At 51.4% G+C, this 26628-nt stretch overlaps 1 protein-coding gene across 4 annotated transcripts; it reads right to left on the minus strand.

Moving 5' to 3' along the window:
- Positions 1 to 2409: 2409 nt before the first annotated feature.
- On the minus strand, positions 2410 to 17192 carry LOC309675853 (UAP56-interacting factor-like). 4 transcript variants are annotated; one of them, XM_082488258.1, is made up of 9 exons: positions 17083 to 17192; positions 13060 to 13203; positions 8314 to 8456; positions 6156 to 6283; positions 5191 to 5272; positions 4262 to 4302; positions 4101 to 4175; positions 3348 to 3459; positions 2410 to 2599 (listed from the first exon to the last, which is right to left on the minus strand). In XM_082488258.1, the coding sequence occupies exons 1-9, from the start codon at positions 17162 to 17164 to the stop codon at positions 2504 to 2506; spliced, it is 903 nt and encodes a 300-aa protein (XP_082344384.1). In that variant the 5' UTR covers positions 17165 to 17192; the 3' UTR covers positions 2410 to 2503. The 4 variants fall into 4 exon arrangements, with proteins under 4 accessions (XP_082344384.1, XP_082344382.1, XP_082344383.1 ...); XM_082488256.1 differs by having other exon boundaries at positions 4262 to 4305; XM_082488257.1 differs by having other exon boundaries at positions 5191 to 5275.
- Between the last annotated feature and the right edge of the window lie 9436 nt (positions 17193 to 26628).

The raw sequence follows: 26628 nt of genomic DNA on the forward strand, positions 1-26628 counted from the left end.
GTGAGCTGCTGCCCACCAACAGCCTCCCCGAAGAGCGGCCGGGCACCACCGCAGGGGTAACCGGAGAGAGAATTGTCCTGTAGGGATTTTTTCTGCGGCAGAGAAGGGGTATTTTCACGGCTGTTGGAGTGAAGTGACCTTGTGCCCTCTCCCAGTATGTTTTTGGCACCACGTTTCTGATTTTTTTGCTACTTAGAAATTCAGTGCCCTCCTGTGCAAAGCCTGGGTGCTGCACGCACATCACCCAGCCCTGCGGGGGAAGCAAAGCAAGCTAGAAAATAAAAATAGAGCTTTTATCATTAAGCCCTCAATTATAATTTAAGGCGTACTTAAAAAAAATATAAGGTACAGGGCTTACAGGAGAGCTGGAGAGGGACTTTTTCCAAGGGCATGGAGTGATAGGATGAGGGGGAATGGGTTCAAACTGGAAGAGGGGAGATTTAGATGAGATATGAGGAAGAAATTCTTTGCTGTGCGGGTGGTGAGCCCCTGGCGCAGGTTGCCCCGAGAAGCTGTGGCTGCCCCATCCCTGGAGGTGTTCAAGGCCAGGTTGGACGGGGCTGGGAGCAACCTGGGCTGGGGGGAGGTGGCCCTGCCCAGGGCAGGGGGTGGCACTGGATGGTCTTTAAGGTCCCTTCCAACCCAAACCATTCTAGGATTGCCGAAAACCATCTATTTGGAGAATTGTGTCAAGGTGTGTGTTGAATGCGGAGGGACTCTGCACGCTCGGCTGTTCTCTCAGGACAACGGCCTTGTCCCTTTGCAACCTGATCCAATAAGTGGCCCGGTTCTCTTAGACAGCCTACCACCTTTTGTCAGTATTTACAGTGAAAAGTGCAACTGAAATCAGGGAGATTGCCATTTGTGAGAGTGTTTCTTGTCCATCTTCCACGACACCCGGATTATTTGCATGAAAGGGTGATGTCTTCTCCCGAGTTGATTAACCTGGAAGGCAGTTGGCCTTTGGCCACGCTTGGACCCAGGTCTGCTCTGATAACTTTGCCGATAATGTTAAAGGCAAAAGAGATGACAGCAAAAATTTTGCAAAATACCTCTCGGAAACCTGTCGCTGCCATGGCTGGGCTGTGGACCCAGCCTTGCGACGGGGAGCCAGACTTGCGAGCCCCAAACTGCCTGCACGGCCCGGCCAGTGTCCCGTGGCCCGTGGGGGACACCAAGGGGGACCACGGCCACCCCAAAGCACCCGTGCGGCCCCGCACACTGTGCCCATGCTGAGAGGCTCAACCTGTGCCAAAAGCCTGCTGAAGGAAGGGAAATAACCGGAGGCGACGTTTGACAGGTTAGTTTTTTATTCGGTGCATTGGACTCGTATATCCCGGCTGCGCCAGCTAACAACATTTCACACAACCCTGTAAAACCCAACGCCGAGTCCAGTCTCTTGTTAAAGACACTCGGTGTGAAACATAAAGCAGTCTATCAAATATTTACTTCAATAATTATAGCTCAGAGCCCAGTGACAGGCCGTGTCCGGCGCGTTTGGGTTGCAGCATTGGGTGGAGAATGGATCAGTGACTCCGGGCTTGTGCAGGGCTTCATTAACAAATGACTCGACCCAGCTCATTAACATCTCGGCCAATGTTTATCGGACTGCGGTAGCGCCTGGCCTCCCTCCCGCAGCCGCTCGTGCGGTTGCGCCAGTGCTTTGAGCATGGGTAGAGCTGTACCCGTGAAATCCTTAACGCAATCCCTAATGTGAAATCCTACTGCAGCACTGGGAAACCTGATTTGGGCTGGGGCAGCCTGGCTGTGCTCCGTGCTGAGAAAAGTCACTCCAGCGGCACAGCACGGCACGGCACGGCAGGTCTCACCCCGTCCCTGCAACCGGGCCGGCAGCAGCAGTCAGAACAAACAGCACGGCAAACCAAAGAGAAACGCAAGGTGCTCAGGCCTGACTACGGGGCAGAGCGAGAGGTTTTCAGGATGGAAGGGTTTTACGCTGCGACGCTCCAGACAGGGACGCCAGCCCGCACAGCACATTGGGCAGCTGGGGCCATGCTGGGGAACGCGGGCAGCTGCAGCATCCCCCGCTGGGGCAGGTCCCACAGCCGCGCACATGCTCCGCTCCCCGCGGGCAGGCACCGTGTTCTCAACCCTGTCCCACCACACAGGGAAGGCTCTGCGGGTACGGCTTGGAGCTGGTCCCCACTCCCTCTTGCAGGAGTCACCCTGGGTGGCACGTGGTGCCCTGGCAGGGGGACGGGGCTGGTGCCAGCCCTGCGGCTCCCTGGCACAGCGCTCCCTGCAAATCCATCTCTGCTCATCCCCCTCCACCGCCCCGCTCACGTCCCGCCTGCCCCGCGCTCTGGCCCCAACTCTCATCCTGCCTCGTCCCTGCCCTCAGTTGCTCATTCATTCTGCGTGGAAGGAAGGAGACGGCACGGTGCCAAATTAGCTATCTCAGAGGAAATCTATCGAGTTTTATTGAGCTGCCCGTTACGGGGCCTGGACTGTTACGGGCAGTCCCTGCGAGCAGCAGGCGGTGCTAAGGCATGGTGACGGTCCGGCCGGCGCTCCTGGCTGCTGTAAAGCGCCTCTTATTCCTCAGACCAGAGAACCTCTCATCCAGCGTCAGGCTGGTCTGCGGGGGAAAGGGAGAGCGAGTCAGTCCCGCGTCTTGTGGCAAAGCACGGCCAAACTTGCAGCAGGGTATTGATTAGAGCCCATCAGTCGGGACGGTGATTCACAGCCGGTTAGTCAATTAAAACCACTCAGCACATGGAGACAAGGAGCTCGGCAGACTGCGTGCGGCTGGAGAACCTCCAAGCAGTGCCCAGCCCCAAGACACCGGGAGTCTTCGGCAAGAACAGGAGCAAGCAGATGGCATTTGAGCACAAGGCATTAAGGAAAACCAAAACGTCCAGACAAGAAATGCCGGCACTCAAGAAGGTGGAGCAGGATTTCAGACCTGCCCCGGGGCTTTTGGACCATACGTAAAACGTGACACCGAGAAGGTCACCAAAACAAAGAGAGAGCAAAGCCCGCTGCTGTGTGTCTCTGAGGAGTAGGGAGCACCGACAGTGAAATGGTCCTCCCCGGCCAGGACCGCTCACAAGCAGCACCTCCCTGCTCCGAGTGAGCATATGGACAGGCCAAGAGGGGCCAACAGAGCAGGGAAAACTGGGCTGAGTCTGTGGTGGCTGAGCAGTCTTCTCAGGTGCCTTCAGTTGTGTGAGCAACCAAGCCAACGCGGCTACTGGACCGTCCTCCCGGCTTACGCCACACAAACCCAATGGACAGCCCCAAAAACCTGAGTGCGATGTTAAGAGCTTAGTGGCAGGGCTGCTGGAGGGTGCAAGGCGCCGCCGGGCCCATCGACAACCCTCTACCTGGTTGGCCATCGCGCGGAAGTTGAACCTCAGCAGCACCCCCTTGGGCTGGGGCTTGGCCGGCGGCGGCGGGGGCCTGCGGCTTCGCAGGAATGGGCGCTTGGAGCCGGGCCTGGGGAAAGCACAGACCTGCAGTCACTCAGGACACGAAGGCAGCTCGCTTCCCACCGGCAGCAAACCCGCACGAAGCCACGGAGACACCCGCAGGCCCCATACGTCCCACGGCACGTCTTGGGGCAGCCTCAAGGGTGAATCTAAAGGGTGCTGGGAGAGTCCGGGCACAGGGGACTGCGTCACGGCAAGGCTATCATGGGGTGCTCCCAGTGCCCAGGAGATGCCAAGAGCCCTTCCACCCCCTTCTCCCTGTCCCCAGATGGCTGCCGGCTGCTACAACGGCTCAGCCCGGGGTGACACTGTCCCCCCACCCTGCGCTCCTCTGTCACAGCGAGCGTGCCGTGTCTCTTCGGGGCATGCGGCGTTGTCCCCCGCCACACCGAGCACAACCAGTCCGCCACCTCCCGCTGCAACCTCCTCCCAGTTCTCCTCACTCTGGGTAACAAACGAGCCACAGGGTAATTACCGTCTCCTTTCAGATACGCTGGGCAGGGAACAAGACATCATTTGCTAACAGTTTTGGGTCTGAACCAGTCATTGCGTGCTCATTATAGAAGAAGGGAAGCTGCAATAATGCTAAAGGGATTTGCAGTGGCGTTTGTAGGGCTCCCGTCCTAATAAGTCACCTCATTTACTTACGCGCCCCTCTGGCCCGCCTGGGGATTAGCCACAGAAACCGTCAGAACTGCCCCGGCGCTGGGTTTCACTTGCCACCTGCCGAGACAGGGAGATGTAGCCAGCTTCGATTCCAGCATGAAAGAGCACGTCGTGTTTGCAGCGTGCCTTTCTTCATCCATTACCTTCTCATCCTCGGTGGTTTCCCTTCTCCATTAGCATCCATCTGCTGTGAAATATATAAAAAAAAAACCAAAACAAACAGAAAAAAAAACAGACTTAAAGAGGGCTAGAAAACCTTTCCTATGAGGACAGGCTGAGAGAGTTGGGTGTGTTCAGCCTGGAGAAGAGAAGGCTCCGGGGAGACCTCAGGAGCCCCTTCCAGTCCCTAAAGGGGCTCCAGGAGAGCTGGGGAGGGACTTTTTACAAGGGCATGGAGTGATGGGATGAGGGGGAATGGCTTCAAACTGGAAGAGGGCAGATTTAGATGAGATATGAGGAAGAAATGTTTCCCTGTGCGGGCGGTGAGCCCCTGGCGCAGGTTGCCCCGAGAAGCTGTGGCTGCCCCATCCCCGGAGGTGTTCAAGGCCGGGTTGGACGGGGCTTGGAGCAACCTGGGCTGGGGGGAGGTGGCCCTGCCCAGGGCAGGGGGTGGCACTGGATGGTCTTTAAGGTCCCTTCCAACCCAAACCATCCTATGATTCTATGATTCTATGAATTAGCTCCCAGAAACAATGATTCCTCCTCCAGTATTTCATTTGGTGTATCTGAATAGCTCTTTCCTTGCGTGTTGTCAAGAAGTTTGCTAGCTTTGGGTTTCCTGCCGGCACAGCGATCTGTATGGGGTGGCTTTACTTTTCTCTGCTTGTGCTGCTGTACAAGCTGCAAGGTTTACTTTTATCACCTGCCCAGGTTTTATTTCCCAGCCAGTAGATTAAGCTGGATTAACAATTGCCTGTCCTGCAACCACTTTCCTAGGAATATATTCATTCCTGAAGTCATCCGTCTCTCCCAGTAGCTTTTAGAAGCAAAGATACAACTGGGCAAAGGCTGGTAATACCGAAGGCTTGTCACCGTCAGCAGGCTGCAGAAAAAAAAAAGTCTGGATACTGACCCCTCTCTGAAAGTTGGCTTTGGAGAAGCGCTGCTGCATCCGCTTCTGCTGGAAGGCCGGTGCCCTGTTCAGCAGGAAAGGCCTGCTGGGGAAGGGGGAGAGAGAAAAGGGCATCCGTGAATATGATGCCAGGTCTCGCCTAAAGTTTAATGCCGAAATACCGAACCCAGTGTGGCACAGAAAAACAGGATGAGAAGCAAACGAGGCTGTGTGTTACCAAGTTCAGCCCAATGGGTTTTTTCTGCCAGCAAAGGATTTCGGAGGAACTCGTTTTTCTGCTCAAATGAAACAACAGCTTGTGTTTGTTCTGAACCCTGCTCATTAAAAAAAAAAAAAAAAAAAAGGAAGAAAACCAGAGACAAAAAATCTGATCAGAAGGGACCCTGGAGGTCATTCAGTCCCTGCTCTGCTCAGAGCAGAGAATGTCGGGGCTGCGATGGAGCTTCCTTTGGAGCTCGGAGAACACAAGGACCATGGTGAGAGAGGCAGCACCCGGAGGCTGCCCAGTGCCCGGAGGCTGCCATCCTCACAGCTCCCGGGGTGCAGCGTCTGCTCCTGCGGCCCCTCTGCAGGACACCCTCCCTCCCTCCCTCCCCCTGCCTATCCTTACGACTGGAATCTGTATTTCCTGCCTTTATGGAAATACATGCTATTTCACCCTGCAAAAGTTTTCCCCAAAGTGACAGAGGAAAAATTTAATAAAAATACAAAGGTCACATTTCCCATGCTTTCTAAAATAAAATGACAGATCTTATACCTGAATTATTAACTATCAGCACGAGGTTGTTTTTATCTCCAGGTGCTTTCCTAACAAACCCAGGGGTATTTTTTCTCACGTTGCATGAGCACAGGGCTGTAGCCGCTCCTAGCTGGCACCAACTGAGCGCGGAGTCTCAGGAGCTGCACTGGGAATCATCAAAAACCAAAAAAAAAAAAAAAAAGCACAGAGTTACCCAAGATTTTACCTTCTCCCCGGGGCGTGGGTGCTGGCGGCAGCTGCTCTGAACCTCTTAGGGCCTGGGGGTGGCCGTCGCCGTCCCTCCGGCTGCCGGCTGCTGCTGCTGCTTTTGGCAAAAGAGTCGTTCTTGTTGCCCTGGAAGAGGCAGGAGAGCTCAGCCGCGGGCGCTCATGCCGCAGCTGCGGTGCCCGGAGAGGGAGCGAGGGCGGGCGCCTGCTCGCCACCGTCCTCCCCTCAGCCAACCGCCGCTGCCGGACAAACCGCTGCGTTTATTTGATACTTTCTTTGGCTCCGTCCCCGGGGGATATCCAGCCCGCTCTGATGTGCAGGCGGCAGTTGCCGACGCTGCCGTCGGTCCCTCCCTGCTTTCAGATCCCTCCCAAGGGGGGCTCAGCCCCGCGCCGTGGGCTCTGCGTCCCCCCTGTTCTCATTCCCAACTGGTTTGCCTTTGCAACAGAACAACCCTGCCCTGAAAGTGCTTTTTTTTTTTCTTTATCTTTTCATATTTTCGTGATGGGAAACCGATTCCTCGCTAAGTCTGTTAAAACCTGGCCTCTTCTGTGGTCTTTTGCATCTGCGGCAGGAATATTTCTACTGAGCAGCGTTGATGTAGTCTCAACACTCGGACTTAGTCTATGCTCTTGTCAACGCTGAGTACGTGTGCCTCGGGTCCTGGGCATGAAACTACAAGTATGAGGAAGAATGTTTTGTTCTAATGTGGAAATACCCCCCCCAAAAAATGAGTCCACGGCGAGCAAATCTCACAGGAGCTGAGCGTGACAGCTTTGCCCAGGTTCCTTTTCGGTCATTGACTCTCTTGTTCGGACATGTCCATTGCCCGGCCCAAGCTCTGAAGGGTGAAGCCCATCAGAAGGCAGTGTAGGTCCTCCCACAGTTACTGACACAAACTGCCACGGGCTCTGTCCCATTTATTCCTGGGGGACAACCACCACCACTGCTCCTACCCACCAACTGAGAAGCGTTTCCACATTCTTCCCACTCGATTTACTTCTGCAAAATGGAAGCTACCGTGGAATTATGCCTCCTAGCTGGAAGCTACTGTGGAATTATGCCTCCTAGCAACTGCTTATTACTTTCCGTTAATACCCAGCCACGTTTAACATCTGAGTCATCGCAGTCTTTATTTTCCGGAATAGCCACACTCCATGCACACGCACGCTCGGTCCAGGGCTCTCTTATTTATACCCCCTGGACACAGCCAGTGAATGTGCCATCATGTTCGCCACTTCGGTGTTTTTTTAAAAGCTTACTGAGCATATGTGACCTCCTAAGCGAGTGGATTTCCATCAGTGCGGAAAAGAACAACCCCCTCTCACAGAGGACTATTTACCCGCTTGATTTCCACCTTCTACACCAAGCCAGTTTAATATTAGCGACGCCCAGAAGAAAAGCTGTAAGAATTACTTTAATGGCAAACATGTGCCTTCCTTCCCATCTCTTGAGTCTTAAAAAGAACTCAAAAACCAAATTAAAATATTTCAAATTTTTTTTTTTTTTTGAGCAGAGACAAGACCTAAACATTTAAACTTGAAAAAGGGAAAGCCACGGATGAAAAAAAATGCATTTTACACTAAAGGACATGGGCAATCTGACCCTTGGCTGTCACAGTCCTGGGAATCGGTGTCTCTGGGGGGATATCCTCTTGCTAGTGAAAAGTATGTCTCTGAAGCAAAGCCACCTGAAGTCAACAACAGGCTGTCCTCTGACTTCACTGCACCTTGGAAAATGCTCCGGGTGGAGGACAGATAATGGTGAATCTCACCAAACCTCCTCTGAATGATAACAGTAAGACAAGATGACATGGAATTTGTTTTTATGGAAATATTTTCACATCTTTTAGGAAATATTTTCAAATCTTTTAAGAACATATTTTTTTAAAAAAATCTTTTTTGCAAAACCCACGGGTACTGATTCAGTAGAATTAAGCCAAGTCATAAGCTTATAAAACCAACTGGAAAATTGCTATTTCATATGCGTATGCGTCTGTGCTCACGTATGCATACAAATGCTATGCAGAGACACTTGAAAGATGGTGCCTGTAAATTCTTTTATGTAGATTGTTCTTCAGGGTGATCCAGGATCACAAAATCCAGCAGATTTCTACATAACGCTTGGGAAGAGCTGTACCTTCCTTACCCCCTTACCTCCGGAGCCGATGCCTGGCGATTTAAAGGGCTCACTCCATTTAATGGGGCAGCTGCTCTTCTCCTGGGACTAGGCACAGTATTCCTGAACTGTCTCCGATTGTATTGTTGTTGTCCAAAACCTCGTCTGAAACGGTTAGGTCCTATGAAAATAAACCCTTATTTTAGCATCCTTCAAAACTCAGTTTACGATTAAAGTTTTGCAAATGGATTACAAAGTTAACTTAATATGATACAGTAGTATCTATATAAATAGTGATGCAAGAATCACATTCATTTATTCCAGAAAAGTAAATTAATTTTGCAGAATATTAAATAATTTATCTTTCCAATGTCTCACCAACATTCTTACTATACGTAGGACTGACAAACACGTTATTTGATCTGAAAGCATACAGAAGAGAAAAGCCTTCCACAATTCTGATTCCTAATAAAGGCAGGAACGCTCACATCAGGAAACCTGTCAATCTGTTGTCAGAGCTCACATTGGTATGAATTAACCGTGAAATGGAAAAAGCCTTTTGATACAGATGGGCGAGTGACTCAAGCATCCGGGAGCCAACCCCACAGCAGCCTGGAAGAGCTCTGAGTGCCCATATTATAGGCACTCGATAAGTGAAGAAGGGACCATAATTTGTATATATATATAATTTTTTTTTTTTTCAGCTTGACATATCCTGCATATATTGGAGGAGGCACCTTCCACTGCTGTTTTACATACCTGCGCAGCATATACACACGGACAGCCATTCTTGCATGTAACACTTTTCCCTAAGCCTGTTTGTGATTTTGATGCGCGCCGAAGCACGGAGTGAGGAAAACGCTCCGTCAGACGAAGGCACAATGCACCAAAGCCAAATTACTCCTCACGACTACTACTTCTGTAGTCATACTGGTGTGGACACCTTCCGAGTTGCTACACCAGCGAAACGTGCGCGCCTGCTCAGAGGGGTGTATGCACCAGGCACAAAGCAGTGCGTGGCAGAGGGCAGCACGAGTGCCGTTAAACCATGGACCATACATACAGCAGAACTCGCTGGTACAAACCACAGAGCAGGTATTGATCCTACACCATCGATTCCTCCATCGCAGCAATTTATAATGACTTGGAGCAATTAGAAATGAAGTGTTCTGAGGCAGCGGCAACACCGCTGTCTGAGGCCACCACCACAGTGATTAATGAAGGCTGCAGCGTGTGACACGGCCAGCGTGGGCTGGGGACACTGGAATACAAGTGAAGATGACTTGAGCGGCTCTGGCTCTAGAACAAACGGGCAGCAGGGCATGTGTATTCTCCACTGAAAGGGTTGTCCAGCATTGGAACAGGCTGCCCAGGGAATCATAGAACCATACAATGGTTTAGGCTGGTCCAACCTGGCCTTGAACACCTCCAGGGATGGGGCAGCCACAGCTTCTCAGGGCAACCTGCACCAGGGGCTCACCACCCTCACAGTCAACAATTTCTTCTTAATATCTCATCTAAATCTCCCCTCTTCCAGTTTGAAGCCATTCCCCCTTGTCCTATCTCTACATGCCCTTGGAAAAAGTCCTTTCCCAGCTCTCCTGTAGGCCCCCTTCAGGGACTGGAAGGTCTCCCCAGAGCCTTCTCTTCTCCAGGCTGAACCCCCCCAACTCTCCCAGCCTGTCCTCCCAGCAGAGGGGCTCCAGCCCTCCCAGCATCTCCGGGGCCTCCTCTGGCCCCACTCCAACAGGTCCATGTCTTTCCTATGTTGGGACCCCCCAAGCTGGAGGCAGCACTGCAGGGGGGTCTCCCCAGAGCACAGCAGAGGGGCAGAATCCCCCCCCTCGCCCTGCTGGCCACACTTCTGCTGATGCAGCCCAGGATACGGTTGGCCTCCTGGTCTACTATCACACATTGCCAGCTCATGTTGAGCTTCTCCTCAATCAGCATCCCCAGGTCCTTCTCCTCAAGGCTGCTCTAAATCCATTCTCCGCCCAGCCTGGATTTCAAGTCACCCTCCCTCGAGGTATTTAACAGACGGGCAGACGAGGTGCTGAGGGACATGGGTTAGTGGTAGTTTGAGCAGTGTTAGGTTGATGGTTGGACTCGGTGACCTTAAAGGTCCCTTCCAACCTAGATGATTCTATGATTCTGTGATTCTATGCCCATGTGAAGCACCTCCTGAAGAGCACGTCCCTCCCTGTGGCTGGAGGTGCTGCCTGGGAACACTCCCAAAAATGCCATGCTGTTCACGAGCTCTCTGGGCCCAGTAGTTATTTTCGTTGCAAACAATGCCCTCTCACCGCAGACGTGAAGGTGTGCAAATGTTCCTCTCCCAACAAACACCTGAATTTTGGCAAACTGTGTCTTTTTGACCAGACATGGTCTCACTGTGTTTCATAGCCCTTCCTTCCCTCCTGCTTCTCTCCCCACAGTTTGTTTTTCCCTTTCTTGTTCCCTTCAACAACCACTCTTGCCTTGCCCCGTCTTGCCAGATGGCCATCCTGAGGGCCACCAAGCCTCGCAACGCAGCTCTCCCACACCCTGGAGAGGGCATCTTCCCTGCAGCCGCCTCTCCTGGGCATCCCATCGGTGCGATGGGAGGGACTAATGCCAAAGGCAGCATTGATTTAACTGCTGGAGAGGGTCCAGCAAAGATGATGAGGGGACTGGAGCATCTTTCTTATGAGGAGAGGCTGAAGGACTTGGGGCTTTTCAGTCTGGAGAAGAGAAGACTGAGGGGGGATCTTATCAATTCTCATAAATACTTAAAGGGAGGGTGCCATGGGCATGGGAACAGTCTTTGTCCAGTGGTGCCCAGTGACAGGACAAGAGGGAACGGGCACAAACATGACCATGGGAAGTTCCATCTCAACCTGAGGAGGGACTTCTCTCCTGTGCGGGCGGCAGAGCACTGGCACAGGCTGCCCAGAGGGGGGGGAGTCTCCCACTCTGGAGCCATTCCAAACCCTCCCGGACGCTGTCCTGTGCCACTGCTGGAGATGCCCCTGCTCTGGCAGGGGGTGGGATGGGGGGAGCTCTAGAGGGCCCTTCCAGCCCTTACCACTCTGGGATTCTGTGATTCTGTAACCATAAAATCATGCCCCTTTGAGTCAGTTCCTATTAGTGAGCCTCTGCTCAGCAGTGCATTCCGGGCACACCTCCGCCAGTGCAATTAACTAACGAGGGAGCCCTCAGCCTCCAAGGGTACCTCGCGTCCACCAGCTGGGGACCAAGGCCTCCATCTGCCACATGCATCCTGAACTGGGCTCCGTCTCTGCAAAAAGGCTGGCAGGTATTTATTGGTGAAGGAACATGTGAATAAAGCCCCACAGCATCAGCAGGTAGGGAAGACCCCCACCGTGTCTGGATGCAGGCTCAGAGCCCGATGCCCGGCACACCTGGGCTGGCCAAGAGGCACCTCTGCCCAGCACAACCAGTTTGGGGAGATGCCCCAATGCCTGACTCTCTTTTTTTCCGAGGAGATTTGAAATTCAAATTTCTTGTCATTAAAAATCATCTTTCCCCACTGCGGAGACGGTTTAAGGCATATTCCAGGAGGGATAACAGCACTTCGCTCACACAAATTCTCCTGCTGGTTTAATCAGCATAATACCCTTCTCCATCCTCCATCATTACAGCGCCGGGCTGTTCTGATTGTCATTCGGATAAGGGTTATCACGTCTCAGCCCAGAAGGGACTGTGTTTCAGCCAGGACCGAAGCGAAATGAGCCCCTGAAGAATTATGGGCTAAATTCCCAGTCGTGCTGAGCTTCCCAAAATTGCTACTGACATCAGCACCACACAGCACGGTGGGTCTCTGCACTTGGCAGGGCAGAATTCAGACTCAGTTAAAACCTATGAAACACTAAGACTAGCAGAAATAATTCTATAAACGAACAGTAAAGTTCTCCTTTCTGAGAAATAGCCAAAAAAAATATTTTGTTCGATTTATTTGACTCTGCACGCAGTAGTCGCTTAAGCGTGGAAGAATATCAAAGCCTGTGTTTTTGACAGAAAAATCAATTTGCAAAGGGCAATTACCACCATTCTGGTTTGAACCAGAGCGACCCTCAGTAAGTCAATGTGTGGTGGAGACCATGAACACAAGAGCGGGAGGCAGATCGGAGAGAAGCAGGATTGCTCCCAGTGATCCCATTACCACTGGCACCCCAAGGGAAGGCTGCAAAGATGCTAAAACCTTCTGCAAAATGCCACTAAAACCTTCAGTAAAGTGATTTAGCAGTGATTTTTTTTAAAAAAAAAAAGCAAAATTTTGATGGAGATGGCATTTCATGCCACAGATCAGTTTGGTTTTGGAGATAAAAGCGAGTGGAACCAAACATAGATTAGTGTGTGATCACTCAGTATTATAAAAAAACCTCATCATAAAAATAGCATGGTTGGCAAAAGTGACAAATTAGCTCCAATAACTGAGCTATCACAGACAGTTACTGAAGGGGTAATTTAAGTGTGTTCTGGGAAAAAGAGGATTAGGAAGAGGCATAATTAAAATATGCAAAGCCAAGAGGGAATAGAGAATAGATATTAAGTCACTTTGAATTAGTAATTCATGAGAGGGTGGAAGGGAGAGAAATGGATGAATTTATGCTCTGAAAGGGCCCTGATATTCCATTGTTGCAGAGAGAAAAGCTATTCAGAGCCCGAGTACATCTTATATGCCGGCAGGGATCAGACAGGAGAGGGATATAAGGGCTGTATTTCGTGACACGACCATGTTTTCCCACCTGGCAGGCCCCCGCCGTCCCACGGCACTCACCCACCTTGCAAATTCCTCTGCATCCAGGCGCGGAAACGGGGCCGCCCGTACCCGTACGCCGAATTCCTGTTCTTGACCTGCTGCCTTCGGCTGTCCCCCGCAGCGCCAGCATCTGTTTGCTCTTTCCTGTGGCGTTTTATGATGTCATCTAAACCGAAACAGCAAAGGGGAAACCTGTAAAAACCTGCATTTTCTACCAACGGGGATTCCCACTTTCAGTGCTTGCAACCGTCCGCAGTAAAAACGGAGCTTGCGGTTCTGTGAGCTGCACTGGCCGGACAATAAAAGATTAAGCTTAGCTCAGAAAGTATAGGATCAATTCACTCAGCTCCTGCAGGCTAGAGATTAGAGCACAGCAAATTATTTAAAAACGTGCTACCACCCAGCACATATCCACCACGGGGGGGACAGGGATTCCAGTCCCATGTCCCACCGAGGCATCCAACCCTCCAGATTTTGCACAAGCGTAAGGGAATACGCTTTCGCAGGGGCACCAGCAGCTCAGCGCTGGGCAGAGAACAGTTTTTGAGCAGGACGAAACTGATGGGAGGCTCCAGGAGAGGTGGTCAAAGCGGGGAGAACAGGCAGAAGCAGCACCCACGGGGGCACCCACGCTGCCACGGCCGCTCCATGCTGTGCATGGGACACAGGCACTGCCCCGTGCAGAGGACGTATCCCCCAGGTATCAGCAACACAAATGCTGTTCAAGCGTCACGCAAACATGGGTGGGATGAATGTCCATCCCCTAGCACCTAAATTTGTAACGAGGGGAACTGAAGCTCGGTGCAGCGCAGGCTGCGACGTGAAGGCTGCGGGGAGGGACTCTCGCTTGTAGGGAAGGACTGACAAGAAAGGGGACATTGCGGTCCTGCAAACACTCATGGTTCACCGGGCAGCTGTAGGATGGTTTCCTTTCAATTCCCATCTCTGGAGTCAGCTGCCTGCACGTCTTTCCACAGTGCTTTAAGAAAAATAAAGCAAGTTTCTAACCCTCGGTGGTCCCAGATGAAGCTCCCATAAACCTCTATGGCTCAAAAACCAGTAAGTAAATAGATGCAACACGCACAAAGAACATGAGCAGCACTCTCTGTTTTAAGTTTTCAGTCTTCAGGACTTGATTCTTGATTTTCTATCTGGGATAGCTGCTCCTGCTTAATCACCCAATACAGCTAACGTAGAGCAGGAACCTCTTAGCTTCTGCTGCTGTCTGGTGAAGCAGAGGGGGAGAATATCCCAAATACAAGAGGACTGCACAGGGGCCACCTGCTCTCCCCTGCAAAACCCAGGTTCTGCCCTATCAACCCATCTGCACCGCACTCAGGGAACCAGCTCTCGTGTTTCATGCTGACCACGTCGATTCGATTGCCATGCTCGCCCTGCTGCCAGCAGCAGTGAGATATTTTGGGGACCCTGCAGACAGGAGGGAGGGCAACCAGCCAGCTGCAGCACGAGTGCGGGGACCACACAGCCACCTCCCACCTCTGAGGCCCCGCTTCACCACAAAAGGGGTATAAAACAGCCCGAATGCAGCCAAACGGACCCGGGAGGGGATGTCCTGCCAATGTACCAGGGCTCCCCTCACCCAAACTTCGTATTAGGCGGCTCTGAAAATGTACTCTACTGAGCTCTTCCAGGAACCGCAAGGTGTTTCTCGCTTGCTTTGCAAGACACCATCCAAACGCGGTTCCCAAGGCGCAGAGCCCATATGAAACAACCCATTATTTTCCCTGTGATATAGACACTTCTGGTTTAAAACTACATCAATAACCTCGAGAAGACAACACCCAATTTCTCCCACGGCCATTTTGGCACCGTGCTGCACCAGTTGGGAGCCAGCCGAGCTTCCGGGCGCTGCCCTGGGCACGGCCGCCGTAACCAGCGGCACATCCTCCAAACTGCGGTGCTTTAGGACAGCGGGACATAAATAAAGGAAGGAGATGATCCACCTGCAGCACCCAGAGAACACCTGACAGGGTTTTGAAAGCTCATGCCCATCCTGAACAAGTGTTTTTAACTCTTTAAAAGAAGAAGCTGAGGTATCTGGACCACGCGCAAAGTACTTTTAGATGCAGAGCTCTATCAAGAAACAGCTCAAAGCCCCTCAGTTCCCAACGAGCTGGTCTGAAATCAAGGGGATCTTCGTAATTCAAGCTGCTCTGATTAAGAGAAAAGACATCTCTTCATTAATTCCTATTTTCCAACAATTTCTTCTTTTAATCTCAAACCTTCCAGAAAATATTTAGCAATAAAGGCACATCTGTTAAGCTTCAAGCAGAATTTTAACAAATTAGTGAGGAAAGAAGTGTCCAAATCAGGCCTTTTCCCAGGCAGTGGCTACTCCACCTCCTTAATGAGTCACTGGAGTGAACGCACAGAAGTGCCATTAGCTCTCAATAGGTGATTATCACTAACAGCACATCATACCTCCAGCACTTGTCACTTGTCATTTTCTATCAAGAAACTCCTGCGTCCAAATTAATACAAAGCCCAGGGAAAACAAACGAGGGCAGATGTAAGAATAGGCTGCGTGACCGCTTTTGTGATTCCGCCATGAGGTCTGCCAGGGAGAGAGCACTGGGAGAGGCTGGGCCATGCTGGTGTTACAAATGCACTAACCATCTCAGCTAAGTGTGCCTTTGGGACATGTGCTATTTGGGGCACGGGCTGCTTTGAAGCGCATCGCCAGCATCCCTGCCGGCTCCGCAGGGAAATGGACGGCTCTGGAGGGAGGTGGATGCAGGCATCCAGGGGTGGGCTGTCTACAGCGCAAGGAAGAGCTAGCAGGGAACAGAGAGATGAATGCTCAGGTGTCCCGTCTGTCACCTTTCAGAGTCTTTTTTCATCTGGGTATGAGTCCTTACCCTGTCTTTTGCATCCATAAATATGATGGGGTTAACAGAGCAATGTAATGAGTACTACGTAAGGCTGGAAGAGATCCTGAGAGGTCATTTAAGGTACCCCCATGCCCTCAAGACAGAATTAGATCTATCAGGGCAGCTTTAGAGTAATTCCTGCCTTTCCCTGCGACTGCTCACTCAGACATAGCCCGCTGTATCTGAAAGCACAGAAATGAGCAGCGAGCGGTACAAGTACCAGTTCTTCCCGGGGCTCTTGTTTCCCAGTCCTCCCTCCCGCCCTGAGCGAGGAGTATTCCAGATGGGACACAGAGGTGGACCACCGGCAGTCTGACAGGGGGAGGCCCCGCGGGAGAGCAAAAAGCACAGGGAGTATCACAGGTCAGCAAACACGAAACGGGTGTGCAGCACCTTGGGGGAAAACAACTAAATGAAAAATTAGGGACCTGCTACGGCTGTAAATAAACAAGGGTGCATCGGCCAAGGGATCAGTTCGGGTTTGCAGTGGAAAACGTTCTGCTGTTCCCGGCGAGTGGCTCGCTGCTGGGAAGAAACAACCCGAGGTTTGGGTTAGGAAGCCGACCCAGTGACAAAAGGTGTTCGGTGGCCTTTCCTCCCACGGCGGCAGCGACGTCAACGCGCCAGTCCCCCAAGGCCCATCGCCCAAGTGCCTCCGCCCGGGCCTCGGGAGTCAATAACAGGGCAGTTGTTGGCGCCCGGTTCGGACGGCGGGTGCCAGCGCCGTGTCCAACATCACGAGCCCGTCGCTATAAATAGCCCACGCGCCCCACCACCGCCTCACGGCCCTATTGCGATAGAGGGCTCGTTTCTGGAAGCTTGCCGCTCTCCCCGCCGCCCTTACGGGGTGTGGAGCCCACCCGTGGGGTTCAACCCGTGATCCCCCCACCCCAACTTCACCGCCTCATCCCGCCCGGTCCCCGCCACCGGCTGCCGCTGTCCCGGGGGGGATACCCACGCTGCGGGGCCCCCCCCACGCCCCTCTCCCCGGCCCCACCTGCCCCCGCACCGCACAGACACCTCCCCGGGCTCCGCACGGAGCCCTGCAGCGGGGGGGGGCCCGGGGGTGCACGGAGCCCCGCGCCGGGCCCACCCCACCGCCTCACCGCCCCCGGCCCGGGTGGAGGGGGAGACCCCCGCCCCGCCGCACCTACCCAGGGACATGTCAATCTCCTCGGCTCCCGGCTGCGGCCCCGCCGCGGGGCCCGGGCCCGGTTGCGGCCCCGCCGCCTCCATGGGCTCCGACCGCCCCGCCGCCGCCCCGCGGCCCAGTGCGCCTGCCCGGAATGTGCCGGCACTCGCCGGCGGCACCGCCACCCGCCCCGGCACCCCCACCCGCGCCCTGCCCTGCCCCGGCACCCCACCCTCCTCCGCGCCCTGAACGCCCTACACCCCCAAAGCCTCCCCTCCGGGCACCCCCAGGCATCCCCTCCAGGCGCCCCCCCAAACATCCCCTCCGGCCCCCTCAAAGCATCTCCTCCGCCCCCCCCCCCCCAAGCATCCTCTCAGGGCACCCCCCAAGCATCCCCTCCAGGCCCCCCCCAGGCATCCCCTCCAAACGTCCCCTCCAGCCCCCCACCAAGCATCCCCTCCAGGCCGCCCCCAAACATCCCCTCAGGGCCCCCCCAAGTATCCCCTCAGGGCCCCCTCCAGGCATCCCCTCCACCCCTGCCAAGGATCCCCTCCAGGGCCTCACCAAGCATACCCTCAAGCCCCCCCAAACTTCTCCTCTAGCCGCCCCCCCCGCACATCCTCTCCAGGGCCTCCCCAAACCTCCCCTTGAGCCCCCCCCAAGCATCCCCTCCGGGCACTCCCTAAGCCTCCCCTCCAGCCCCCCTCCAGCCCCTCCGCACCCCGGGGCACTCTCTCTCCGCCTGGCCCTGCCCCGGCTCTCTGCCCTCCGCACCCAGAGTCGCCCCACGGCCTCCCCACTCCTTCGAGGAATCCTTTCCATCCGCGCTTCCCACCCAGTTCCCTCCTCAGCACTGTTCCCCAACCTCTGTGCAAACGCTCTTTCTCATCTCTCCCCCCGAATCCTTCTCCCCTGGGGTTTACGCCAGGAGCAGACACATCTCAAAACCCCATCAGTCATGTCTGAGTGATGTAAAAGAAGGAATGGCTTTGCCTAATTTGAAGACTAGAAAAACAAGAGAACTTTACAAATGGAGGCAACTCTGGGCTCCTATTCAGGCATGAAGCCTGTTGTTTGTATTTGGGAGCTTCCTGGGGAGGAAGCATCCATTTGGGATTGGGCCTCAGCACCGTCCCCATCACTTGCAGAAGTCAGATTCTTCAGGGGATCTTTCAGTCTCTGAAACAACATTGGTTGTGGCACTGGAGCTGTTCTGCAGTTTGAATAAAAGAGGTGAGCAAAACCATCCTTTTCTACTTTTAAAGCCAGATTAAAAATAAAAAAAAAAGAAAACAACAAAAAAACCACCCCAAAATTAAGAGAACTGGGAGAACAATTGCTCCTCTTCCAACAGGCTGCCGTGCATTAGGTGAATAGCATGGTTTTTCTGAAGTTTTTATATAAGAAATGCTCTGAAATAATCTTCCACACCACACATGATAAAGGCTACGTAAATTTCAGAACAAGATCTGCATATTCTGTGTTTTCTTGTTTCTTGTGTTTTCAAGACAGATTCTTTTTCCCAGCTTGCACGTCAAATGGGAGAGAAATTCCTACATGCAAATAAATGAGGGCAGAGATTGCCTCCTGGTATGTGTATAGCTCTTAGCAAGATCAAGTGCTTCTGAAAGTGTTGGTTTAGGGAACTGTTTTGTCAGGAAAGAAAAGAACAGAACAGTGTTGAGAGAAAAACAAATAACCTTAGCTGACTTTTGCAATGACACCGCAGGATGAGCATTAAAGCATTTTAATGTGAAATGTTAGGAATGAAGGTCGTGATAACCTGTTTGCAATTTTATGTGACGTGCAAGGTATCCCAGGGGTTCCGCTGCCCTTTGGGGAGCACTGGCTCTAATGCACCTCTAGTCATAGAATCGTTTGGGTTGGAAGGGACCTTGAAGACCATGCAGTTCCAACCCCCCTGCCCTGGGCAGGGACACCTCCCACCAGCCCAGGTTGCTCCAAGCCCCGTCCAACCTGGCCTTGAACACCTCCAGGGATGGGGCAGCCACAGCTCCTCGGGGCACCCTGCGCCAGGGGCTCACCGCCCTCATAAGTCAGGAATTTCTTCCTCACATCTAATCTAAATCTAGCTTTTTCCAGTTTGAAGCCATTCCCCCTTGTCCTATCACTACATGCCCCTGTAAAAAGTCCCTCCCCAGCTCTCCTGGAGCCCCTTTAGGCACTGGAAGGGGCTCTAAAGTCTCCCCGGAGCCTTCTCTTCTCCAGGCTGAACCCCCCCAACTCTCCCAGCCTGTCCTCCCAGCAGAGGGGCTCCAGCCCTTGGAGCATCTTTGTGGCCCTCTTCTGGGCCCACTCCAACAGGTCCGTGTCCTCCTGATGTTGAGGGCTCCAGAGATGGATGCAATAGTCCAAGAGCTTTCCTTCAAAGGGTATCATTAGCATTTCTCCGCAATGTAGCCAGAGCGGCCAGGGAAGCTGTGGCTGCTGGGAAAGGGCTGGAAGCAGCCACGTAGGCCAAGCCTGTGGCAATGCACTGGGAGAGCCGGTCTATAGCAGTGTCCTTCTCTAGCACCTAATGAGGGTGCTGGAGAAGGGTCCTGGGAGATGGCCGGGACTCAGGAGGGGTCTGAGGTCTCCTTTGGGCAGAGGCCAGTGTGTGTCGAGTGGCCCAGAACCCCAGAATCGCAGAATGGCAGGGGTTGGATCTTCCCAGGTTTCTGCATTGGGAAGAAGCTGGAGTTGGTCCCGCTGGGAAAACAGTGTCATGAAAGGTTTAATGGTTCTCTGCAAAATCATACGTACCTGTATCTTCAGGAAATCCAAAAGCAACAGCTGAGACATTTCCAATCTTGTTTCTGTTTGATCATGTTCAGTGAAACAAACATTTGAGACAAAACAAGACAAAGTTTAGAAATACCAAAACCAGCTTTGAAATACCTAAACTTCTACCTAACTTCTAAATATCTATACTTCTAAACTACCTAACAGTAGGTATTTTCAAATGACAGTATTTTTATTGAACTACCACGCAGCTTTTGCAGCAAATTCCACTTCACCAGGTGAGAAGTTTAATTATCTGTTTTTCTCTACGCGCGTAGCTTCGAAGGCAGCGATAAACCCTTTCCGAGCCATATTTCCTCATCTGGGAAGTCGGAGCTGATACGTATTCTTGTTATCTCTCAACTGCCAGTCTGTGACCTCTTAACATCTTGGCAAGTGTCCCATTTGCTTAGTGTGTCTTAAGCACTGCCATTAACTCAGTTCTGAGTAATTTCGTACATTGAGAGTGTAGGTGACACACGCTGGAGTTGCTGAAAAGGCCTTAAGAGCCAGAACCTCCTCTGAAGCACAATCCCCCAGCACTGGAGAGGGCTGCAGGTGTCTGGCAGATGGACTTCACCCTCCATCCTAAGAAAGGAATGTCAGTAATGTGACTTTCTAAAGGTTAAAGTGGGATTATTAAAAAAAAAAAAAAAGGAACAAAGAAAAAAAAAAGGATTTTTGTCCGTGCTTTCCTCCAGAAATGATACTGTGGCAACAAGCCATGGAGCTAAGCCTTCAAAGAAAACCTCTGCCAGAGGTGCCAGGTATTCCTTCCCTGGAGGGCACACGCGTAATGAACTTTTTCACAAAGAGCAAGTGTTATTTCGGGGCGCTGAGCCTCGCGATTTATCAGGTGCTCTTCTTGTCACATAATCAAACCCCAAGGAACCCTAGAAGTCTTTTAGCTAGAAACAAATAAAAATAGAACTCAGTGGGAGAAGGGAACACATGCCAACATTCAAACACTTGTATTATCTGAAATGTTTTCTCAGTCCCTTGGGAGGTTTAGCGAGTCTTCTGCATGTTAAATAACTTGCCATGATTTGTTGTTGTAATAAATCTTATGCCGTGATATAAAAATACGCATCTTAAAATTAACACTGACCCCTTTGCCTGTTGTTCCAGGGAGTACCTCATATCACAGTTATTTAATTCAAAATTATAAAAAAAGAAAAAAGACTGTTCACTTTTGGTGAAATGGACCTAAAACTACATGACGCAAACGCCAATAAATGTTTTTTTTTTTCTTGGGAAGTAAGCCTGAGTGGCTGTAGGAATACGTGTCAAGGAAATGGGTAGCATCTGCACGGACACGTTTGTATCTTTGGGTACGGAAGTGGTCCACCTTCTATCAGAATTGCCCAAAGCATAAACAATCCTTTATCTCAGTGGGCCAAAAATCCCACCACTTTTGTGACGTTTCAGATTTTGCCCACAAGAGGGGGTGTTTAGGCCTTTTAATTGGTGACAACTACAGGACCATAATTTGCAGCTCTTAATGAGGAACATTGGTAGCAGCAGAGCTTCGTTAGCACACTACGAAATTGGTGCACCACCACCAAAGAGCTTATGTTTTTTTCTTAGATGCTGAACATGGCCTTTTAACCATATGTTGCTACTTGGAAATCATCTTCTTGAGAAGACAGAAGAGAACAAAACCGTTCTTCAGGCGTTCTGAGAAAAGAAATCTCCAGATCACGCCAATATTTTTCTACATTACCCATTGCTGGAATGTGAGCTTCATAGATGATAATACTTCATTTTTTCTACAGAAGTTCTGACTGGGTGCAGTGAGGTGTCTGAAGTGCACACATCATTGAGGATAAACAACTGTTCGCTGACAGGTCAAGCACTTCTTATTAAGAGTTAATGGCAAATTCCATTATTTGCTTCTGATACGTTTGGGCCTGTGCGAACCTCATGAAGTTCAACAAGGCCAAGTGCAGGGTCCTGCATGTGGGTCGGTGCAATCCCATGCAGAAATCTAGGCTCGGCGGAGAATGGCTGGAGAGCAGCCCTCAAGAGAAGGACTCGGGGGTGTTGGTGGATGAGAAGCTCACCATGAGCCAGCAGTGCACGCTCACAGCCCAGAAAGCCCCCAGCATCCCGGGCTGCATCCCCAGCAGTATGGCCAGCAGGGTGGGAGGGGTTATTCTGCCCCTCTGCTCCGCTCTCCTGAGACCCCACCTGCAATATTGTGTCCAGCTCTGGAGTCCTCAACATGAGAAGGACATGGACTTGTTGGAGTGAGTCCAGAGGAGGCCCCGGAGATGCTGGGAGGGCTGGAGCCCCTCTGCTGGGAGGACAGGCTGGGAGAGTTGGGGGGGTTCAGCCTGGAGAAGAGAAGGCTCTGCAGAGACTTTAGAGCCCCTTCCAGTGCCTAAAGGGGCTCCAGGAGAGCTGGGGAAGGACATTTTACAGGGGCATGTAGTGATAGGACGAGGGGGAATGGCTTCAAACTGGAAGAGGGGAGATTTAGATGAGATATGAGGAAGAAATTCTTTGCTGTGAGGGCAGTGAGCCCCTGGCGCAGGTTGCCCCGAGAAGCTGTGGCTGCCCCATCCCTGGAGGTGTTCAAGGCCAGGTTGGACGGGGCTTGGAGCAACCTGGGCTGGTGGGAGGTGTCCCTGCCAAGGGCAGGCAGTTGGAACTGGCTGGTCTTTAAGGTCCATTCCAACCTAAACCATTCTGTGATCCTATGATTTAGTAGACACAGTCTGTGTACTGTAAGACTGCAAGGTACTTAAAGAAGGGTTGTTGGGTTGTGTTTTTTTTCTCCGTCACTCTGCATGTGTATTAAAATTGAGGTCTCAGCCAAGTACATGCAAAACCACTCTTACAATACCCATTAGCTATAGCTCTGGACTACACAGTACATCCTTCAAGTCATCCCATCAAAATTCACGTCCAGATCCAGGGACCTGCAGGATGATTGAACGTTTGTATGAAGGCACAGTACAACTGATCACCCTGTGTACAGTTATCTAGGACAAGGTGACAACAGTTACTCCTTATCTTGGACTGTCTTTTGCGTATCAGAGATGCAGCTTGCCAAATGCATGGCATGCTTGATAAAAGATAACGGCAACGGCACGGGCTTGGGCTCAGCTAGCACACATGTGGGATGACAGGGCAGTTGGTAGGATCAGCGCAGTCCGTAGCCAGTCTGGCTACCTCCCAGTAAACCCAGTTACACAGATGCCCCATGCCACTGTGATTCTGAGGGCGGTGTAGGAACCGTTTTAGTTCACGTTGCTTCTCCTGGTCTCTCAATATTAAAGTAAGCCTTCAGTGAAAGGGCTACGTTTCTAGTTTTACCATGAAACAAGCAAGGCAAGCACGCTGCTGCACGGCAAACAAGTTATTCAAAACAGAATAAAAGGAAAAACCCTGCTAGAAATCACACTCGAATTATCAGTTAAGGATAAAGGCCTCTGCAGCACCACGAGGAGGTATTTCCAGTGCCCGTAATTGGAAGAAGTGGTTCTCAAAATTACATCTTTGAGGGTAGAGGCTGCCCTCCCCCCTGCCTGCAGAAATGTATTTGCTGGTGCTCGATGAAGCATGGCTCGCTGGACAATTAATCAGACGCTCCCAGTGTAAAAGGTACTGGGAATCTCCTCATTAATGGATCTGCTGTCTTCTTGTGGTCTGCACAAAAAGACTTTTTAAGAACAGATATTGCTCACCAAAGCAGCTAGACGGCATCCTGCTCGCTTCTTTTCTATTCAAGCATCAGCTGCTGGGGTATTTTGAGCTATTTCTCGCTCTTTCAAAGTGGTGTTTCAGATAAATCACTACCCTTTAGCTCGGACAGCGTGGCATTTGCGTTTTGACCTAACTCGGAATATAGGATTTGCTTGCTTTGCTTTCAAAACGGGCCAGATGATGTCATTTTAGTGTGAATCTTGAACCTGGTTATTTGGAGATTTAACTCCCTGTGGGAAGCTGCGGACACTTGCAGGTCTTGAAGAAGAAAAGCAGTGTCAATTAGGAACAGAGTACGCACTGATACGCAAACGAAGTGAGAAGAAATGGAAGACTGAGCAAGGAGATGGCACAAGGATCATGCGAGTGCGGAAACATCAGTGAGTGTGTTAACTCGGTACCTCACGCGTGTAGGAGGACTGAGGCTACTCATAAAAAAGCATAGTAAGAACATTATGAAAGCTCTGGTCTTTAATTGCTTAAAGCAAGAAAGTCTCTAAAGGATGCAAAAAAAAAGGTCAGAGCTGACATGTCAGGAGGATTTCATTTCTCTCTTACTCTGGGGAATTACAGAGGTACAGGAGTGTTGCGTTAAAGGGCAAAGTAATTTGACGGAAAATACCCCCCCGCCCTGCGTTCCAGCCTGTATCAGAGGGGCTGGGGCCGGCTGGGCTTGGATTCTGAGTGATGCCCAATTCGGCGTTAGAAGTCTGGTCACGTTCAATATGTATATTGAACTATCACGATTACGGATGCACTAATAACACCATACACAATTCGATCGAGCGGCGTGCCATGAACTAGCACGGCCACACTTAAGGAGTTTGGTCGTATGAACTCTCACAGCTGGATTAGTGAAAAGTGTAGTTTATTGAAGCAACAGATGCACAAGCTCTTTTGGATTGCCGGGGATAGTTACTGTCTGCAAAGCACGTGCAAATACTGAGGATGTTAGTAATACAGCCTGGCTACAAACGCATTAAGTTATAAAACAACTCTATAGAGATTTTTAAGTTTCCCGGGGAAGCACTCGGTACAGCCAAGTGTTTGAATCTTCCCCACGAGCATCCTTGTGGGGGGGAGGAGAGGCTCAGCCCGTCGACGGATCCCAGCAGTCACAGGTGGTCAGCCATGGCATTTCCCCGCCCGCGTTGGTATCTTCCCTGACATCCCTCCTCTCCTAAGCTATTTTTACACTATTTTTTACCTTTCGGGTGGAGCTTGAGGGACTCTAGTCATACATTCTTTTGTTATGATTGGTGTAAAATTGTCTCACTTGGCTTTTAAAGGTATAGACTATGAAAAATTCAGAGAGCGGACTCTGTGAGGAGTGGTCACGCCTTGGAGGTGGGTAGCTTTTCGCACCACTCCCCCAATGTCACCAACATCTTAGGTGGCCTCGGGAACCTCTGTGAAATGTATCCCTTGCACACCAGGTGCGCTCTGCCCTGAAAGTTTCATTGATGCTGTACTTTTCTTCAAAATGTGAATATAACTTAATTTCTAAGTCACCTCCAGCAATTACCCCACAGGGAGAGAGAAGGGACTCCGCTCCCGCTTTCCCTACTCTCATAATCAATTTTACACCAACATTTCCAGTAGAGACGAACCTCTCCGGCTCTCTCCAGAAGGCAGTGCTCTGGGGAAACGTGGAGCTGCGAGCGATGTTGCTGCTGCTCCGGGGTTGGAAGAGGCATTGGGAGCAGCACAGGCAGAGCGGCAGGATGGGCACAAGCCCTGAGCGTGGCTCACGCCAGCCCTGCCAAGGACAACACCATTGCACGGCCTGTGAGCAACCGCATCTTGCGATCCATGCGGAGAGTTGGATAGATCAAAGCCTGATCTACATCTTGTTCCTTCAGGTGTTAACACTACCTCTTAAAAGAGTTTGTTGATGTCATATCTTTATGAGTTTTTATCTCATCTAGAGCGGATGTGGGTAACCACAAAGACTTTCAAAGTGGAAGCTCTTCATGGAAGTGGGGGATTTTCAGTGGTTTTCAGCCTCCTGAAACACAGACACTGTCTATGGTGTGGCAGCAAGAAAATACCCGTTTTGTGCAGTCTCACAACATCTCAGTGTTTCCACCTCTTCCTGTCCTCATCTTAACTGCCTTAATAAATATGCTATCATCTCTGCTTTATAGAGGAAACTGAGGGACGGCACAGCTATGACTTACTACTCATTACGACACAAAGGTTGGTTTTGGGAAACTTTTGCCACTAAACTGGTGACGCTAGTTTTGCTTGTGGAATGAAAGGGCAGTGGGGGGGTGTGGGGAGAAAGAATTGTCAAAAGGCTGTGAAATACAGTATAAATAGAACGAATTAGACTCTAGCATTCCAGACATCTGTTCTGATTGTGCAGCTATTTGAAGTGATAAATGACCCCCTCCCAGGTAAATCTGCATGTAGCTATAGCGTCAGAAGGTGTAATCAATTCCCAAGCTTTGCCTGAGTAAGCAGCAATTTGCACAAGACAGTCTGCAAATCGAGGATTTTTGGTTGGCTGTTAGAAAAAGCCCCAGACATTGCTTCTAGCCTATTGTATTGGACACTTTAATGCATTTGAAGACACGAGCACGTGCCTGAGCGTGCTTGGTTTGCTTCTCAGTAGGAACACCTGCAGACACAGCGAGTATTTTGTTAAAGATAAAAAGGCCCCTCATATGTGAGAACTCCAGCGTGACTAAATGGTGTTTTGAGTTCTCTGATTTGTCAGACCTATTTCTCACGCAGCGAGCTGAACCCCTTTCTCTGTCTAACGTGGCAGAGAGTGGTTCAGCTCTAAATAGCAAGTGGCTGTGCGATGTGGCCTAGAGGACAGCAAAGCTGCACCTCCAAGCCGGCCCTGGGCCAAGCCAGCCGCTTTGTAAGCTCAGAGCAACTATTTCTAACGCTCAGTAACGTTTAGACAGGGGAACTGGTCCCGCTTGCTGCTCTGCTTCGCTCCTGCCAGCTGCAGAGCCACCGTGCCTCCCGCCCCACAACTGCTGGCAAAACCATCACACGCCATGCTTGGCCCAACATCAGCCTGTGAGTTTGTTCAACCTCCGCCTTCTCTGGCTGGAAA

Source organism: Vanellus vanellus, assembly GCF_965231255.1.
Source record: "Vanellus vanellus genome assembly, chromosome: 10".
Lineage (NCBI taxonomy): Eukaryota > Metazoa > Chordata > Aves > Charadriiformes > Charadriidae > Vanellus > Vanellus vanellus.

What these genes read in the sequence shown, in the direction of transcription:
- LOC309675853 (XM_082488255.1), bottom strand. Translation starts at nt 17,164, where the DNA reads ATGGAGGCGGCGGGGCCGCAACCGGGCCCGGGCCCCGCGGCGGGGCCG. An exon ending in GCCAGGCATCGGCTCCGGAG is followed by an intron (nt 6,284 to 8,313) that starts GTAAGGGGGTAA and finishes TGCCTCTTCCAG; the next exon opens with GGCAACAAGAACGACTCTTT. An exon ending in CAGGCGGGCCAGAGGGGCGC is followed by an intron (nt 3,460 to 4,100) that starts GTAAGTAAATGA and finishes TGCTTTCCCCAG; the next exon opens with GCCCGGCTCCAAGCGCCCAT.